Below are 20,014 nucleotides of genomic sequence, written 5' to 3'. Positions count from 1 at the left end.
AGTGAATATTAGAGAGGGTATTAGAGACAGAGTAATAGATATAGATTGAGATTTTTGAAGTTAAAGTAGGATGATTGACAAAATAATTGTGACAAAATGAAGGATATAGCTGGTGGGAAAAGGCTGATTAGAGTGAAAATATATAGAGACAAGCTAGCTAATAATAAGAGAAATGGGAATCAGAAATGACATAATGAACTGTGATTGTGTAAAGCAAAAGCCCTGGATGTGCCTAGATGAGTGCTGCTAGAATAGAATACCTCAGTGAAAGTAAGCATTCTCTATTGAAGTCACTTTTTCTCTCCATGTGTGGTGTTATCTGTGAGGATATTATGACTCCGATGCTCAATATGAGGATCCTTTTAAAACACTCAGTACTGTCTGACTTTCCAGTATAGAGTTGTAGAGAGTAATGCGGCATCATCACATTATCCGGTGTCACCCAGAAGAGGATATGTTCCCTTTTTGAGTCCGGTTCCCCTCAATGTTTCTTCCTCATGTCACCTCAGGGAGTTTTTCCTTGACACTGTCGCTTCTGGCTTGCTCACTGCGGATCTAAATATAAATGCATATCCAGATTCCTGTTAAGCTGCTTTGTGACGATGGCCATTGTTAAAAGCACTATATAAATAAAATTATATTGAATTGAAATACATTGACAACATACTTAATTTAAATACGCTGAAAGACTGGAGCCACATTTTGTGTGATAAAACATATTGAAGGAAACCCTAGCTGTTTTATCAAGCAACACCACCACCAACACCAACAGTGACTATGCTTACCTCTCCACATCAGTGATAAATCCAGTTTCAACTTCATTCACACAGCTGTTGTCTAAATTTTAAAAATGGCATGTACTATAAAAAAGTATCTAGTTCACTTGTGAGTAGACCTTACCAATGTAATTCATATAGTGCACAGATATTACAGTTTCCCTAAGATTTTGTCCTTATTTGGTTTTCTTTATTTATCCATCTTCTTTTTTTCATGGTTTCTAGCCCAAAGATGACTCAGAGGCCAATGGGTCAGCTCCCTCCTCTCTGTCGTCGCCTGTGTCAGTGGTGCACCAGGGGGAGCCACTAAGCAAAGAGACCACAGACACTGAGGCTACAGGTTAGAACTAGAACAGGAAAAAGGCAACATATTCCCTTTCAACATATTTCCCTTTCTTATTGAGTTAGACTTTGGTACAACAAGAGATATAAAAATCATCAAGTTTGTGTTGAGCTGCAGTCTGAAGGTAACTGCCTCACAGGTGAGGATTTGGAGCCGGAGCAGGACACGGTGCTACAGCTGCAGCAGGTGATCGAGCAGCTGAGGAATGTCTTCCCATCTGAACCAGGCCAATGAGGAGGCACACAGGTTAGGGGGCAGTTTAGATACAGCTTTTTATAATACAACATTTATTTGTATGATATATGCTCTGTTCACTATTTAGCAACAGATTAACAGCAATTTGAAATTATGGCAAAATAGTGATACTTTATGTACAGCAGTATAACAAACAAGTTACCATGTGTAATGTAAATTGCACATATGAACAACAGAAGATAAAATACTTACATTTTGTTGTAAATAAATGTTGTGAAATTAATTAATTAAGCTCTCCTGTCAGGTAAAAGTCAAAGTGTCCCAGTGTTCCATCATGCTTGTTGAATAAATCAATAAATTGTCATCATGGAACGTAAAAGTGGAAGTGTCAGTTGCTTGGACATAAAGCACAAAAGGCAACCTCAGGATCTAACCAACAACTGATTGCCTAGTTTTATGCTGTAATATTCATCCAGGTGCACAACCTATTGACTCGGACATTGACATTGTACAATAAGGCACTGTTATTGGTGGGTGCAACTGACTTTTTGTCCATAGAGAACAATCACAGTAAAATAAGTAAGCAGTAAAACATGATGGGCATGCTGCTGTAGGAAAGTAATCCACAACGCTCAAGACCAGAAATGTCTCCTTCCAGAAATGTTAAATAATGTTAAATGTCTAATTACAGAAAGCTTCACCACCACTTTGTTAAAGAACAACAGATTTTCTTAATCAGTTTATTAATAGGCTTAGACTATGAAGCAGCTGCCATTCAAGTCCCTGTGAGTTGCTACTGTAGAAACAATAATAATAATGAGCTCATTAATACAAACCTATTAACCGGTCCTGCTGTTATGCAAAATTAATCTGCATCTTCAGATTTGAGATTTTAACAGTGCTGTGGTATAAATACAGTCTGGTAAGAATAATGAGCAAAGAGTGACCAATTTAGAATACCCATTCAAACACTTATTCAGACAAAACGATCAAAAGATAAAGTGTATTTATAGAAATGGAAATAGGTGTTAACGGTTTAAAGAGGTTTTTCGGTAGCTGCATTAACCTTCCTCGTTTTTAAAATGTCTTTCTTTCTTCCATACTTTCCAGATTCCACACTGCTCAGCTAAACCTGGATTGGGTCCAGAATATGCAAGGCGGAAAAAATATAAAAATTGGTTCAGCAGATTTGGAGGACATTTTTTTCTGATCTCCAACTGCAGCTCAGCAGAGAGAGCTGGAACATTTCTGAGTGATTCACTAATGTCTCGTGGTGCCAAAGGCCAACGCTCGATCGGTACACTGTGTTAACCAGCTACCTGTAGTAGCAGCAGGTGTGTGTGGCTTCTCTAGTACAGCACAATGACCTCACCACCAACCAGGCACAGAGAAAAGCGAACTTATCTTCCTGTGCCAGCTACTTGGTGTTTCCTTTTTTAATTGGTTACCATTTTTCTGTTTATTTCTTCTTCATGCAACACTGAAAATGACTCACGCATATGCAAGCTGTCCAGGTCTTGTATGGCCTCTGCTCTCTGGAGCAAGTGGGAGCTATGGATTTTTTCCTGTGTAGGGTTGGTACATCATCAGCAGAATATAGAATAGTATCTGGAAGCACAGCACTTGTGTTCTGACAAATCCAGCTTAGCCCTCCTTTCTCTCTCTCTCTCTCTCTCATTCTCACTCTTACCTCTTCCTCTTTCTCATGTGGGTTTTACCTCTGTTATTACATTTACCAAGCTCTCTCTCTCTCTCTCTCTCTCTCACACACACACACACACACACACACACACACATATCAGTGAGGGTATAAACATTCAATCAGTGAGGGCAATTTGTAACACTGCAGTGTGTACTTGGTGGGTACGTGGTGGAAGCTTTTGCTTGAAAAATGACAGCTCTCTGCTGTGCCCTGCAGATGGAGGGTGGCCTAGAACAGTGATTCCCAACCTGGGGTGGGACCGGCAAAGATCACACAGGGTGCTGAAGTCTCTTTCAAAAATAGGAAGAAGGGATGCACTTTTGCACGATGTTGTCAAAATGTCAGAATCGTGCAAAAGGTGAAAGAGGAAGGTGAGGCTCTACATCGTTAGGCACTAGCCAGTAAAAACCTGTCTGAAGATATTAGTGACACACTTTTTCTTGTAGTCAAGACCATATACTTCATGAAGAGTTGCTCTACCAACAAAAGACTCTTTGCCCTGCTGTGTGAAGAATAGGAACATCAGACCTTATTGTTACACACAGAGATGCACTGGGTGTCACTTAGCCAAGTTCTTGTACTCTGCAAAAAATGACATCTTAACAAGATGGAACTACCTTGAATATAGACAATTTTAACTAGTATTTCTAATTATAATTTATATTTCTAGCCATTTTTACTCATTTCAAGCTTGAACTAGTCTTGTTGGATTGGTTGTTTTGATCATTGTTAGCAATTTTTGCTAATTTTTAGAAGCTAAATTATCTGCCAATAGAATAAGACAATTTAAAGCTTGAAATTTGTTTTACAAATGGCTAGAAATAATCTTATATTTGATTTATTGCAATCTTTTTAGTAGATAAATTTGCCTATATTCAAAATAATTTCACTTGCTATGATGGCATTTTTTGTAGTGTATGTTTCTTGGAACTGAAAGATAACAGTTCCTATTGTTATCCTATAATCCTGCAAGGCCAAAACAGTGAACTGGCAGAAAAGCCTCACCACAACATTCATTTCTAGGACCATCTTCAGTGAACTTGTTACAAAAAAACAAAAGCCTGCAACAGGCTTGATATGCACTAGGATTTCAGACTGGCTCGCAACAAAATCACACCAGACATTCCATCTCTGATCAGGGGCATGCAGGCCCAAGGGGGCCATTAAGTGCACATAATGGGACAGTTTTCCAACAGGCACAGTCATTAAGTGCACATAATGAGACAGTTTTCCAACAGACACAGTTGTCCCAAGTGACCCAGTGGAGGTTTACCTGTGTTTTTGATGTTACCTGCAAGCTCCTATCATTTTACTTGCAGATCTGACTTGCAAATTTTATATTATTAAGAATCTAAAGGAATAAGACAAATGTATCATGGATATATGAATCCTAATATGTTTGTTTCTGTGGTTGTGGGTTTTTTGGGGGGAGGTGGATGGCGCCATGCAAAAAAAAAAAAAAAGTTGGGAACCACTGGCCTAGAAGGTACCTCCTAATCCTTATCTCCAACAGTCTGATTTTTGTAAACAAAGCTAACATTAGATCATCGTTGTCAACTTCTCAGCACAGAGGTGTAGAATTGGGGGTGGGTGGGGGGGGTGTCATGTTATGCATCACACTCTCCAGGCTGCACATCATCCAACAGTTCATACAGTTTCCTTCAGATGCTTACTAACTGTAAAGCTGTCTTGACTCTAGGGTATAATCTGTTAATTAAGACAGCTGTGAAAAATGATACTCCAGTTAAATGTGAATTAAATTAAACAGTTTAAAGAAATTTAAAGAAAAATCTCAGATAAAGACTTGTAGTGCCACTTAAAATATCTCCTAATGTTTTTTTTTGTTTGTTTGTGTTTGTTTGTTTTTTTTTGTGAATACAGCCCCTGCAGTGAGTGACACAGGATGAATTTTACATTCTGCATAAGGACATGAGTTGATCCCATTCCTTATAAGAGGCTTTCTTGTTGAATGGTTAATTGTGGTGGTCAGAGTTCTATGAGAGGGAAAGATGCTGAAAAGTTGCCATGGTGGAATACTATGAAAAGAGAGACAGATAAAGAAAGAGATGGCAGTTGGAAGGAACAGATTGTCTGTAGCTTTTTTCATAGCAGCCCTGTAGAGTTTACTGCTGAGAGACAGACAGAAGAACAGAGATAGGCTGATCTCTGTGAAGTCATTATGTCATGTGACAAGACGCAGTGCCTATTTCTTTACCTTTCCTTGGACAAAAATTCCTCTGAAGCCTGGTTTTCAGAGAATGTATATAACTTTGAATCCATTCCACATTGCACAAGCCCCTTCATAAACAGGAATGTTTGCATTTGACGTGGATGTACGTTACTATTTGTGTTGATGAGGTTGCTAGGGAACTGTCCTATAAGACCTTGCACTGCTGGTTGCTCTCTGGAAAGGCAGATTGCCAGTCATTATAAAGGAGTTGTATATGGTTTGGAGGAAAGAGGGAGAGGACAACTGAGAGAGTTCTAGATTGTACACCTCCCTGTGCAAACCACTGGTCACTGCTTAGCTGGCATGGCTCTTATATTAAAAGCAACATCTGCTGCATCCAGCTGGGATACCTGTTTATCACATTACGAACACTTAAAGATAAAAAAAAAGCATAACAAACTCAATTTCTTATGTGTTTATTCATATGTCATGTGGCATATTCAGGAAAAAGCATATGTATGAAAGTTTTAAATCCATAAATCATTTCACATCCTGAAGCATACTGGCACAGGGAACAGCATGCACTCCCAGATAGAGAAATTGTCAGACCTGGCATAGTAGCAAATCCTTTACATCATAATCTTGCTATGCATTGTTGCATTTACCGTAGATATTTGTTTTTGTCTAACACATTCACTATGATTTTTTGCTTAAGGTCATATTTCTTCAAAGTATACTCATTCGATTTGATTTGCTATATGGAATCTGTAGTGTGAGAGAAGGTGTGGTTTCAGGTTGATGTGTAGTACTACATGCCATTGCTAAGGACTGCCCTTGCTATTTTTAGCTCCACTAATGAAAATGCTTTTTGTTGGGAAGAAGCAGACCTGCAAGTCTGCAGAACAAGTTTTTGGTTTTGTTTTGCTTTGAAAATGCAGGACATTTGCTTTATCTGTGAACCTGTGGCATTAATTACATCAATCCAATGATGTCTCATGCAGATATGTTAACTTGATAACTCCAAACTTTCCACTGTCAGTCTATGTATGTCAAACTAGTCTATGTTTGTGTTTATCACTATTACTTTTTTAATTATTACATAATATATTCTCTATCCATTTTCCCTCACATTAATTTATACAGTACTGTTTGCGAAAAGCTTTTAAAAAGTGAATGGATTACTGGCTGCTTTCTACTCATTGTATACAGAGAAATAAATTTGTATTTCTTATACATCATGTCTTTTGTGTCTTCTTACATGACTGAGCACACTATGTCTATGAATTAATTTAGGAATATGCATGTGTTCATTCTTCTTTTTAGGTTTGTGTTTAGAACTTCTGGACTTCTGGAGGTTTTGCAGATTACACTTTGGCTGTAGTGGATGCATCTTTAGGACACAGTTTTCCTATATTCTTTCTCTGTGTATTCTTGGTGTGTTATCTGCCTTTCTTGGTGTCACCACATTCAGACCAATCATTGTGTTGTGCCAGTGTTTCAGCACATAGAACCCCTGTGTCCTCTGCAGTGCCTAGCTAAAACATCTGCTGTGTTCATCAGTTTTGTTTGGGGGTTGGTGCTCTTCTAGTCATCAGTGTTCTGTGTGGCACCTGTGCTTTTAACAGCTGGTGTAGCTGCATGAGAGTCTTCCTTGAGCTGACTAATTGTATCCAGCCTTGTTGCTCTGTCTGTATTTTCTTTCACCACCTTTGCTGTGGCTGAATATCCCTCTTTATTTCCAGGCTCAACATTCCCCTCTTTTAGAGGCAGAGAGCTTGTGTGCTCTTTATTCAAGGTGTTTGTCTTTATATCCTGTCCTTCTTCATTCCCTGCCTGGCTGAGTGAGTTCTCCTCTCCTTTACTAGATATGCCTGTCTTAATTTCTTGTCCTTCATCATAGCTCTCTTTGGTGGCTTTTCTCTTGTCAGACAATTTCAACTCCTTCTTGTTGCCTCTCTTGGCCTGGGCCTTCTGCTCCCACTTCTCTTGGCTGCTGGCCCAGTAGTTTTTGTTCTCACTTACATGCTTGGCCCGGAGATTCTCACCTAGCTTCTTTAGTTCCTGTTTGACAATGGGTTTGAGCTTGGGGTCAAGGTGCTCTGCTCTGAAGAAATCCTGTCGGGCCTTGTCCTCATTGTACAGGGCTGAATAGGCACGAGCACGCTGATAGATGGCTTTTAGGTTGTCTTTAAGAGGGACACAGAGAGTGAGACATAGAGGGCGTGAAAGAGGAAGGAAGAATGATTGAAGACCAGCCAAGCTTCATTCACCTTATATAAATAATTCAGGCAAAAGTTTTCTACTCATTACATAGGGCCCCTGGTAAAATATTCAATATAACAATGCTTTAAACTTCCTGGGGTGGAAGACAACTGATGAATGAAACATCAAGGTAAGATGATGTCCACAAAAAGGAAATGTACCCAATATTCCTACAGACACATAATTTTAGGTTATGACTATAACCCCGGTTCTCTGATAACATGAGTGAGGTATCTCACAATGGGACACAACACTTCATGCTGTCCCTCAGAAGCACTATTGCATTACGCCAGCTACGATTGGCTGGCAGAGGTGACGTGTGCATTGCAGAGGTGGGACTTAAATCTGCCTTATAATCCTCAGTGCTATGTCACCCAGACAGTCTACACAAACACGCCTCTTCCCCACTCTACACAAGGAGGGTGGTCTGTTGAGATACCTCACTTGTGTCGATAACTTTGGGGATGAAAGGAGGATTAGGCATCAGCAAAACCCGAGCCTTGCCCCATAGAAATTGCATACTTCAAGGGTTTACCGACAAAGCATGGATGTCACTGACATGCTGTTCTGAAACCAGTGCCAGCAGCATTTTCAAATTTTTAAAGAGAGCACTTTGAGATCTAGCTGATCCAGAGGCTTGAATGGAAGTTCTGAAAATACCTCCAGTATCGTAGCCAAGTCCCATGGGGTGCTCAAAGGCTTAGATATGGGGCAGAGTCATTGAGCCCCTTCCATGAACTGGCAAATGAGGGGGTGTCAGCCTGCTGTCATGTTCCCAAAGCTTACGTGGCAAACTGAAATGGCAGCCAGGTATACCTTAATGATAGAGAAGACTTTGCCTTTGTAGAGCAGTTCCTGTAGGAACGATAAGATCAAAGGAACTGAACACTGGAAAGCAGCTGAGCCAGAGGCTGCACACCACTCCTCAAACAGGGGCCATTTGCAGTCACAGAGGGACCTAGCAGATGATGCTCTCTTATTCTGAATGGTCATGGCAATGCTATAAGGTAGCCCAGCCGTGGTCAGGTTTAGCCTTTCGTGGGCCAGGCCCAGACAGCCAGGCACTCTGGGTGGGCACGAAATATTTCCCTGCAAGCCTGAGATAGGTGATCTCTGCATATCAGCAGGGGACACAGACAGCCACAAAGTAGTTGAATCATGCCAGCCAGCCAGTGTTTTCCTGGCCAGAAGGGGGCTATCAAAATGAGTGTAAGCCCCCGCTCCCACATCCTGGTTAGAGTTGGGGCAATCAGGTCCAATGGTGGAAATGTATACAGAAAATGTATACATCTGTAGCCACTCGAGTGCTAGTATATCCACCCCCATCAGGGCATCCTGATCGTTCAGGAAATAGAACAGAGGGCCCTGAGTTCTCTTTTGATGCAAAGAGATCTATTTCCGCATTCCTGTTGATCGCCCATAGGCGAGCCTGTGAGGAGGGGGCAAATGGCTGTATGTCCTGATCAGAAGTGAGGCCGACAGATTCGTCCATTGAGTCAGACTAGTCTTCTACAGCAACACGGTGAGCAGTCCTGAGGCTGTTGTCATTTCACTCAGTAATGGGGAAATAGCGTCAAACTGGTCACCCCAGCTAGCTTCCTCAGGAACAGCGAGATCCTGAGAGTAGCCCACTAGGTCTTGTGGTGGGAGCATTGTTGTGTTAGCCTATGCTGGAGACTCTTGGGAGAAAAGCGGGCACAGCGTTCACACGAAGCCAGGGATGCTAGCACAACCTGGGCATGTTGTAACTCAAGGCAGGAGCCACACATTGGATGAGTGTCCATAGTCGAAATTTTGTTCCAGAGATGCATGTCTTAGCCTGGGCTTTGCCCTTTCCCATGATGAAGGGGGTTCTGCCATGGACATGTCCTCTTTGAAGCACACTGTAGTAAGGTGACTAGATGACTAAGGCTACTGTTTGGAGACTAGGCTAGCTGCGAGCAGATGAGAGTTTAGAGCAAGCAGTGTTCGGTGACTGAGCTGGTACCTCGCACCTTGAACAGTTTAGCTGAGGAGAGGTTTTAGACCATCTAGGTGACACAGGGCTGAGGATTATAAGACAGATAAGTAAGCTCTGCCTCTGTGACACACACATCACGTGTGCCAGCCAATCCTGGCTGGCGTAATGCAATACTGCTTCTGAGGGACAGCGCAAAGGGGCATGTCCTATAGTAAGATAGCGAAATGAATACTTGAAAGAAAACTGAAAGTGTTGTATTTCCTAAATATTGGAACCCCACCCAAGCTTGCAACAGGACCACAGAAGGAGAAGTCTATGTGTGTTATGGCCTTCTTCTTCATTTGCTCTCTCTTAGTGTGAAAGTGTATACATGTGAGGGGTTCTTCTGTCCACTTTGGCAGTGAGTGTGTCCTCACCTCTGTGATTTTTTAGTAGTTGGCTATTGAGTTTGACCACCTCTTGGTATTCCCCAAGCTCAAACTTGCACTGGCTCAGGTTGAGAGTGAGTGGCAGGCGTATTTTCTCCAGTGACTCCCAGTCCTCTCCTTTATAATCTATCTCCTACACACAAACAATCAGGCTGGATGTGCATGTATTTCACTACAGAGAGCTCTTTATATTTGTTGCCATATACTTATATTTCGCTATATAACAGCTCCAATAAATTGAGTGTGGATAGAAGTGAGTCATGTCTATTTTATGGGATCTTACCCATTAGCATGCTTACCTTGGTTTGAAGATAGTCTACATACTCCAGGGCATTTTTAAATTTCACCATGGCCTCAGCGAAGTGCTGCTCTTTAATATAGAAACTCCCTTCGTCCTGGAGCAGCATAATCAGCCGTAACATCTGCTGCCTATCCATGCCCTCAGGAGGAGCAGCAATTTGCTGATCAACTTCTGATTTTGGCTCTTCCAATTGCCTATTTTGTGTGTTTGCCTCTGCACTTTCATACTCCTGCTCCTCTTTGACCTTTGGCTGAGAACACTGCAAGTTCTCATTCAGATTCATTTTTTCATCTTGTTCTGCTGCACATCCTTCCTCTTTTTTCTCCTCAGTCTTCTTCTCATCCTCATTCCTCTTTTTCTTCTCAAAAATGTTCCAATATTTCTCTTTGTCCTCCCAGTATTTCTCCTTCATTGTTTCTGAAAGGAGCTTTAGTTCTTTCTGAACCAGCCTAGCCAGAGTCATGTCCAGGTTGGCCACCATCAGGAAGTCCCGTTTGGCCTCCTTCTCACTCCAGACAGCAGCATAAGCTTTGGCTCGCTTATAATAAGCCTTCACACAGTCTGGTGAGCAGAATGAAAAAAAGAGTGCATATACAATAGATTCTAAACCAGTTATAATCTTGCCCTATCCTTCTTGATGTTTTCACTAAGGAATGTATGCTCCAGTTTTTAATATTGTTATTATACTGCACTGCTCTCTTAGCCAGGGTTGTGTGTGCCCCATGGTTCCACAAATCACAACTTTTGTTGCAGTTAAACATTGTTATTGTGAAGATAAATCTTTCAAAGCACAAAAGAATTACACCACAGGGCCTAATCCTATATATGTCACTTGCTTAGTGGGCTCGAGAGCCTAGTAAAGATCCTCCCACAGAATGCTCTGTTACTCCTGTTTCATTTCATCTTGTTTTCTCTATGTCTTTCATATTGCCTACATTTGAATAGACATTTTTTCTTATGTAGTCTCTGGTAATAAATGCTGCACCTGCTGTGTAGAAAGCAAAATTTTGAAGGATATGACTCTGCTGGTGATTCATGAAGGAAGTGTTGAAGTGGGATGGAATAATTAAGCTGATAGAGAAAGGAGGTACGGATGACTCATGGGAATGAGACTGGATGGAAGGAGAGAGAATCTATGGAAATTGCAAGGAAAGAATGTTTTCACAAAACTAGTGTGACATTAATTTATGGCCTGCGGTGCTGAAGGCTTATCACGAGAGCTGGGTATCTGCCCACTACAGCTACTACAGTATAGGCAGCATCCTTTCATTTGCTGCATTCATCAAAGCTTGTAGCTGTTAAGTTAATCATGATTAATTAATCACTGAACTACTGGAATAAAAGATCAAATTCTTAAATGTTCACATGGAGTGTACAAGAAATGCATTCCTAACGCAAGGTCCATTTTAACACAAAGATGTTACTGAAGCTAACAGTGAATAAAAGCTATTGGAAATAATTTACTTTGCTCTTATTTGCAAACTAATAGCCCGACTACATATTAAGTATTCCTTTAATCATCACTGGCTGATGAGACATGCTACAGTGTTTTTGGTAAAGTCACAATGCTTTTATGCTTCCTTCAGTTTGAAGTCTTACCTTTATGCTTCTCGATCAGTTCTGTGGTGTGCTCTATTACTTCATAGTATTCTTCTAGCTCTAGCATGCACTGGCAATAGTTGAGGACCAGAGGGATAATAAGCTTGCTCAGCTTAATATAGTCCTCATCTCCTGGCATCTCCTGCAAAGAGCCCCAAATAACTTCAAACATCAGCAGACACTGGGATGAGTCACATCTTGGAGGAGAGTTATCTGAAGTTATATGACCTCCACATTTCTCTTAAATCTTCTTCTAGCCTGTTGTGGCAGCACATGTTACCTTATTAGTTGTCATGACCTCAGTAACTGTCATAACTTCCATATTCTTGCCATACACATTGATGCTAGCCCATATAAAAAAGTATTATATTGGAAGCAAAGCGCAAATATGAACTTACATAGGCCTGTACATTAAATAGACTGTCATGGTTAGCTGTATAAAGGGCACTTCAGGTAGTCTTTGTGGATTAGACAAGCACACTTTTCTAAGAAAGATTAATGTAGGTCCTAATGATTTACACCTTTGTCAGTCAGAGGCAACTATAAGTAATATTTAGAAAAGTTCATCAGTGACAATCCAGACCTGGGGCCAGGTACCAGACTTTTGTGAGTTCTCTCAGATTTAAACAATAATACAGGAATCCTCAGATAGTAAGCAGATGGATTGCAACTTAATTAACATAAAATTAGATCACAATACATATTCCTAGCACCTTTTGTATGAAGGTATGACTGCTAAATATATCTAAAGTAGTAACTGTAAATGAAACCATCACTGATCAGGATTTATTATGATTTGATTAGGCTACGTTCTTAGCCTTAAAGGCTAGATATCCTGGATACATGTACAGTATAGATATACATTGTCCTTGTCTAATTAGCCAAAGGGGGAGGCATCAAAACTATTTATAAGAATACATTCACTGATCACTTTATTAGGAACACATGTACACCTACTCGTTCATGAAATTACCTAATCAGCTAATCATGTGGCAGCAGTGCAATGCATAAAAGCATGAAGATACGGGCGAGCAGCTTCGGGTAATGCTCAAATCAATCATCAGAATGGGGGAAAAATGTGATCTCAGTGATTTTGACCATGGCATGATTGCTGGTGCCAGACAGGCTGGTTTGAGTATTTCTATAACTGTTGATCTCCTGAGATTTTCATGCACAACAGTCTCTAGAGTTTACTCAGAATGGTGCAATAAGATAAAACATCCAGTGAGCGGCAGTTCTGCTGATGGAAACGCCATGTTGATGAGAGAGGTCAACGGAGAATGGCCAGACTGGTTCGGGCTGACAGAAAGGCTACAGTAACTCAGATAACCACTCTGCACAATTGTGGTGAGCAGAAATGCATCTCAGAATGCACAACACATCAAACCTTGAGGCGGATGGGCTACAACAGCAGAAGACCATTTTAGGTTTCACTTTTGTCAGCCAAGAACAGAAAGCTGAGGGTGCAGTGGGCACAGGCTCACCAAAACTGGACAGTTAAAGACTGGAAAAACATAGCTTTGTCTGATGAATCTCAATTTCTGACACACACAGATGGTAGGATCAGAATTTGGCACCAGGAGCATGAATACATGGAACCAACCTGCCTTGTGTCAACAGTCCAGGCTGGTGGAGGTGGCGTGATGGTGTGGGGAATGTTTTCTTGGCACAATTTGGGCCCGTTAATACCAATCAATCATCGCTTGAATGCCACAGCCAGTTTGAGTATTGCTGCTGACCATGTGCATCCCGTCATGGCCATGACTTACCCATCTGCTAATGGCTACTTCCAGCATGATAATGCACCATGTCAAAGCAAAAGTCGTCTCAAACTGGTTTCATGAGCATGACAATGAGTTCAGTGTTCTTCAGTGGCCTTCTCAGTCACCGGATCTTAATCCAATAAACACTTTGGGATGTGGTCGAACTGGAGTTTCACAGCATGAAAGTACACCTGAACACTATGCAGGAACTGCATGATGCAATCATGTCAACATGGAACAGAGTCTCAAAGGAATCTTTGCAACATTTTGTGGAATCGATGCCACGAAGAATTGAGGCTGTTTTGAGAACGAAGGGAGACCCTGCCCAGTATCAGATTAGTGTTCTAATAAAGTGTTAGGTGAATGTACTCAGAAACATGGTTAGGAATTAAACTCATTCGAAGTGCTTTTTGCTAACATAACTGATGCAGCTTCAAAAAAGAAGCCTACACATTCAATCTTACTTACTAGTATTTACAAGCCACCAGGGCCTTCTCTGAATTTCTACAGGAATCTGCAGGCTTTCTGTTTAATCTAGTTGTTTAATTAGAAGAAGCAATAATTGTCAGAGACTTTAATGTTCATTCTGATAGACTGTAAGAGTGTTTGATAGACTGTAACAGCATTTCTGTCTACACTTTGTGTGGGAGTCACTAAAAATCTAATTTCAATACAGCCAGTATTAGTATGGCTCAAATTGTTTCATGAATCTTAATCATCTAATTAACAAAATAACATTACTCTGTATTGCCTTCTATAAAACATTTAAATAATTGTTAAATTAGCCCCAGACTGAAATGATCTCAGATCACCTCCTAATTTAATTTGAAATGTGTCTTAGTCACTACTCTGTTATGTGTACAATCATGCTGGCTACTGTATCTGGCTTTAATGAAAATTGATGTGAATTGATGAAAATTGACTGTACTCCCGCAGTGAAAGACCTTGTTGTGATTATTGACTCCAGTCTCTCATTTAAAGCTCATGTAAATAAGACAGACATCTCAGAAACATTTCTAAGATAAGAAATATAATGTTATTACATGAAGCAAAACTACTTTCGTTACCTCTAGATTGGACTATTTGAATGCCTTGCTGTCTGAACGTTCCAGCAGGTACATGAACCAGCTCCAGTTAGTCCAGAATGCAGCAGCCAGAGTCATTACTAGAACCAAAAGGTTGGATCATATCTCCTCTATCTTATCCACACTACATTCGTACCCAGAAAAAATTCTTCATTGATTATAGTACTAATGATATCTAAAGCACTGAATGTTCTTGCCCCATCATACCTAAGCAAAATATTGTCTATTATGATCCACCTGCCAGCTTCAATCTAAAGGTACAGATTCTTTGTCTACAGCTGGGGAATAGACCTCCAATTAATGTTTGGGGTTCACTCAACACCAGTGACCTAGGGTGCTTGTGCTACCTTTTGGCTTATTTAGTTATGTTATCAAAGCTAGACTTGCTAGAGTCCCTGCTTGAAGAGTTTTACAATACATTTCTCATGGGATCCTGTATTAGACCTATTCCCCCCGTGAGCCTAGAAGTAACAGTGTAGGAGGAGTTAGCTAAATGCATGTGACATTGATATTCACACAAGTCCCCTATGCTAGGACCATCTAGCATCTCGTGATCACATTACCCTTGACTGGACAGTGCGTAACAGCAGCACGGCCTCCTTGTATTTCTCAGATGCTTCACGGTAACATTTTTCCTGGACAAGTGTGTTGCCTTGGCGGTGAAGGATGGGCACAAGCTGCATCTTCTCATCCTTCTCCATGAGCCAAGACTCACGAAGGTAGGAGAATGGCTCACCTACCTGAGCAAGAACAGACAAAGCAGGGGCAACAGAGAGTGGGGAAAAAAGAGAGACAGAGAGAGGGAGCAGGAGAGTAAGCAAGCCTGTTGTGCTTGGCTGAAGATCGGAAACAGCTTTTCTCCCCAGTGTTTTTCGCACGATTGCCTAACATTCTGCTGTGCTTGGCCTTGAGAGGTTTGTGCAGCAGCAAGAAATCTGTTGTATATGAAGTAACAGGATTGCACTGCTGGGTGGTAAATGCGGTGTGTGTGCATGTGTGCATGTTTGTTTGTAATCCTACCGAGATTAGCTCCATGATGAAGATTAGAGGCTGTGGCTCCCTCATCAGCTCATCGAGCTCAGGAAAGCCTGTGGAATGGTAGGTGAACACATTGCCCATACCACACATGTGCTGCTGGCCTTCCAGTGGGTCTTTGCCCTGTGCAGCCAAACGCATCCCTTTAGCAACCAGGGGATAGAGACCTGTGTGCTGTGCAAGATAGGAAAATATATTGCTATTTTAACAGGACAATCAGTGTTCTTTTAATCCACAATTAAGTCTCATTTCTGTCTTTGTTTTATCATATATGGGATAAATTCACAGTGATAAATTCAAATATTTACAATATATTTTTGTGAATCCATTTATTTCTATAAAGCTGCTTTGTGACAATGTCCATTGTTAAAAGCGCTATACAAATAAAATTGAATTGAATTGAATTGAATATATGGACAGAAATAGTTAGAAAACAGAAAATAATTTAGAAAGTGAAGGGGACCTCAGGAATGTATAATTTAATAAGTCCTGCGAATCCTAATTAAAATTTACAATCAGACAAACATGACATGTAGGAAGGACAGGGAGATAAAGCTGGCTTGCTCTGAGCACCTGCACTTACAATAGCATCACACCAGAACTCTGCCACCTCACCAACCCTCATGGAGGTTAAAAGCACCTCCCACACCTCCATCTTGAACATTTTCCCCACAAAAATCTCTGTTGGCTGCTTGTTTTTGCGACTGTCGTCGATCACTGTCCTCTCAAAATTATCCAGTAGTGTCTGGAAATGGAACACCAACTTTGTGCAAAGGGAGAAAGACAGAAAGGGAAAACAGAGTTGATTAGGAGAGAAGAGGGAGCATGCTGTTTTCCAGCCTTGTATTCTCCTCACACTCTGTATCACTAAACTGAATGCATGAATGCATATTTTTGGTTCAGCAAAGCCCCTTCTGCGATGACTCATTTTAATGTGTTGTCCGTTTAAACTCTGTAGAGATGGAGGCACTTTGACAGAATGAGAGCACACACATACAGCAGGGCTTACAGCTGATAGAAGGAGATTGATGTTAGTATTGTCATGAAAAATGCTTGGCACCATTTCCCAGCATGAGGCCAGATGGCTGGACAAAGCAAAAAAGAAGAAAACCTTCAAAAAAGTCACAGATAACAACTAAGATAACAACTAAGAGCTGAGACGGTGGCTAAAGGTCTTCTTTTTAGCGATTTTATGAGCCAAATGTTTTGTGCCACTAAATAAAACCTAAGCAGCATTTTAATCATCCAATAAAAAGCATCTACAAGAGGCTAATCGATGTTAGTTGTAAGACATAAAGCCATCCAGAACAAAGGTCTCATAAAAAGCATTTATTGCTAGAGTATTTCTTTAATCAAGATGGTATGTGTCCTACCTTAGTACCGTTTGGAAAGTGAGGTAGAGGGCCCCGGCCACCATGCAGAATAATCTTTTTCACTCCAGGATGGTTAAATAGATATGCTTCCTCCATTTTTAGATACCTTTAAACACAATAGACCCTGGAAAGCACCCAAACTGAAAGTCTGAATAAGTAAGTGTGCTGTATGTGTCTGTGTTAAGTCCCCTGCACTCTGTTAATTAACATTCAGGGGAAAAGAACAGGCTAGAAACAGCAGGCTGCTTTCTGACAGATGGCTGGATTAGCAGGTCGAGGATGGCCGCTTTAATCTATCTCAGCTAATCCCCTAAAACTCAAGTGTAATCTCCAGGAACAAGTAGAGGCCTGGGTGACCAAAGGCTGGAACTCAGAATGCAGGAGGTTAATTTCCTTCTAGAAGTCAACAATTCTACAGAGACTGTAAAACCTGAATGTGTGTGCTTTTCATGAGGTTTCAAACTAGCGCTGAATGATCTATGGAAAAAATAGGTAACTCTTAATATCTCAGTTAGTGATATAGAATCATAATAATAAGTTTTATTAATATAGTATTTTCTCAGGCAGAATTTGGGGTGTAATTACCGAAATTGTAATATGAAAGTATAAAATAAACACAGAATGCATCTTTAAGGATACAGTCTGTAGGGTTTTTTTTTTTGAACCAATTGTTGTGTGAGGGGAGAAAATCAATATACTTAATATGTTAATATTATATAGAGACTAAGCAAAAGTCTATGTAAAGTAGCCCATAATATTAAAACGGGAGGTGGTGGTGGTGGAGGGTAGTCTCTGAATAATGCCTAATGCCTTCCTTACCTGCTCACTTACTGCTGGTGGACAGCCTCCTCAAGTTGCAGTGTGCCATATTCTTTCTTATTTCTTTTTAAATAATGGATTTAAAGGCTTAGTGGGACGTTCAAATTAGATTTTTAATAACCAAATGCTTTTCCAGAACTTTGTCCCAGACTTATATTGATAGCCCCTTGGTTCAAAATCCAGGATGAATATATTTCCAATCAAAACTTTTTTTTAATATTGATTTCCCCCCTGCTTCAATATTATAGGCTATTTTGCGGAGATTCATGACATATACTCCCTATTAAGTCCATTTCAGTTTCAGAAGCATGAATACTTACGCAGGGTTCTGCATTGTGTGAGATTCAGATAGTGTGCTAACTAACTAGTATTCCTGCAGTGAAACATAAAACTCTCATTGCTGTTTTTTTTTTTTTTTTTTTTGCTTTCCATTCCTGTAAATTCTAGTTTATGTTACATGCAACTATGAAGGCAAACACCTACGTTCTCATAGATGTGCAGTTGCAGAAGTAAAAACCAGGCCTAATACGCACACCAATCTTAATTTATTTTTATTTTATTTTTTTTACTATTCCTGAGTTCTAGCTAGCAACAACATAGAATACAATATTCAGGCTACGTTTTGCAGCATGTTCATTATTTAAAAAGCACACAGGGGTGGATCCAGGGTCATTTTGACTGGGGGGCCAAGGAGCGACACAGAGCTAGTGGCCATAGCGAGACTTAATTCCAGATTGTCTGAATGTGCAAATGCTATATTTAGACACATTTACAAATTTCAGCAAATGTTCAAATAAATCATTTCACTATGAGGGATAAAAACCAACGGTCATGTTTGTAGTGTTTTAAAATAATAGCATATAATATTAGTTTTATATGAATTCATTTCTATGAATTATTTGTATTAGTATTTTCAATCTATAATAATTACAATGACTAATGAATAAATTGACTGTTATTTCCAACCAAGTTCAGTGTTATAAAATCTTTTGTGAAATACTTGAAAGGCGATAGTTTTGAATTTAAGACTATTAACCAACAACTGCAAAAAAACAAACAAAAAACAAAAAAACCCTAATTATTTAAAACTTTAAATTTTCTTATTCTGTTGGAACATAAATTTTGCTTCTTTCTATAAAGAAATGCTTAAAATTAGCAAAATTATCAGCAAAATTATTTCAAGCTTGTATGTCTAGAACTAGGCCTTATAATCTTATATGTGGTTTTAGTGTAATCTTATAATAGGAAATAAATTTGATAACTAGATAAATTTGACTGTAGTCAATGTATTTCCATTTGCTCAGCTGTAATTTTATGCAGTGCAATCTTGGTGGTTGAGAACTGGTGAATGGACACATGACCAAACTAGAAGAAAATGGGGTAAACAAACAAACAAACAAACAAAATTTCACCTTGAGCCCAAATAAAGTTGTATTTTTTTGCTGTTTTTTTTATTTTATTTTTTTTATTTTTTTAGCATCCTAAGTTGCAATGACCTGCACGGGTAGCATAATTTTGTTTAGTTTGCTGCCTGCAGGAAAATCGTTGACTGCAGAGCTCTGTTCATTATGCCTGTCTTTATTATTTTATTATTTCTTTCTAAAATCAGCATATTACCAGTGAGAAGTGCACATTTCTATCAAGTGTGCCAGATCATGAGCATGGAGAGGCTTAATCGAATTGATTTGGAACCAGATAACTTTGTGCTGAAATATTAACACTTTTAGATTTAGTGTCAGTTTGAGACGATTTTTAGATTTTTCAGTTGGACAGGTTTAATTTAAACCACTATTGATCAGTCAGTTCAATCTGCCAACTGATTTCTACATCTCCTCTGCTGAAGTGCGATGTCTAAATCCGAAGGATGGAGTGAATTCATATAGATATGAGTCTTTTTTTTTTTTTTTAACTGGAGAGATGACATCTCCTTGCACCATGTTATGTTAATATATCATGGTATGTGAGGCAGGAATGAAAGTAGCATAGATAAGCATAAATATAGCATAGACAAAGAGGTCAGTTTTCTGTAACAAAAGGTTACAGGCTGTATTTGATAAAACTATAATACTACTGTATAATGGAAAGATAATACTGTGTCATTAAAGATGACCAACCTTTCTAAGGTTAACCTTTTACCCAACCAGCATGTGTAGTTTTAACTTTATTAAAGTTTGCCATAGAGTAGTTTTAACTTTATTATTGT

General features: G+C 39.8%; 2 protein-coding genes across 5 annotated transcripts in view; one reads left to right on the top strand and one right to left on the bottom strand.

Moving 5' to 3' along the window:
- Positions 1-5,918, top strand: part of drp2 (dystrophin related protein 2) — a 139,616-nt gene extending 133,698 nt beyond the window's left edge. For all 3 annotated transcript variants that reach the window (XM_026917773.3, XM_026917772.3, XM_026917774.3), the window contains 3 exons: positions 1,002-1,116; positions 1,259-1,365; positions 2,425-5,918. In XM_026917773.3, coding sequence (XP_026773574.1) covers positions 1,002-1,116; positions 1,259-1,353 — 210 coding nt within the window. In that variant the 3' untranslated portion in view covers positions 1,354-1,365; positions 2,425-5,918. The remainder of the gene's footprint in view (positions 1-1,001; positions 1,117-1,258; positions 1,366-2,424) is intronic.
- Positions 5,919-6,388: 470 nt separating this feature from the next.
- Positions 6,389-17,460, bottom strand: LOC113528743 (uncharacterized). Of its 2 annotated transcripts, XM_026917432.3 has the most exons (8): positions 16,993-17,460; positions 16,203-16,382; positions 15,605-15,793; positions 15,148-15,324; positions 11,737-11,878; positions 10,136-10,698; positions 9,825-9,969; positions 6,389-7,372 (listed from the first exon to the last, which is right to left on the bottom strand). In XM_026917432.3, the coding sequence occupies exons 1-8, from the start codon at positions 17,086-17,088 to the stop codon at positions 6,771-6,773; spliced, it is 2,094 nt and encodes a 697-aa protein (XP_026773233.2). In that variant the 5' UTR covers positions 17,089-17,460; the 3' UTR covers positions 6,389-6,770. The 2 variants fall into 2 exon arrangements, with proteins under 2 accessions (XP_026773233.2, XP_053091342.1); XM_053235367.1 differs by lacking the exon at positions 16,993-17,460 and having other exon boundaries at positions 16,203-16,970.
- Between the last annotated feature and the right edge of the window lie 2,554 nt (positions 17,461-20,014).

The sequence above is a fragment of the Pangasianodon hypophthalmus genome, chromosome 7 (assembly GCF_027358585.1).
Source record: "Pangasianodon hypophthalmus isolate fPanHyp1 chromosome 7, fPanHyp1.pri, whole genome shotgun sequence".
Taxonomy (NCBI): Eukaryota; Metazoa; Chordata; class Actinopteri; order Siluriformes; family Pangasiidae; genus Pangasianodon; species Pangasianodon hypophthalmus.
This window is presented reverse-complemented; position numbering and strand designations above follow the sequence as displayed.

Excerpts from the sequence above, each read along its gene's own strand:
- LOC113528743 (XM_053235367.1), bottom strand. The coding sequence starts at position 16,682 with ATGGTGCCAAGCATTTTTCATGACAATACTAACATCAATCTCCTTCTA. Across the intron at positions 15,325-15,604 it reads TCATCATGGAGCTAATCTCG|GTAGGTGAGCCATTCTCCTA; the intron begins GTAGGATTACAA and ends GTTCTTGCTCAG. Across the intron at positions 7,373-9,824 it reads ACTACTAAAAAATCACAGAG|ACAACCTAAAAGCCATCTAT; the intron begins GTGAGGACACAC and ends TCCCTCTTAAAG.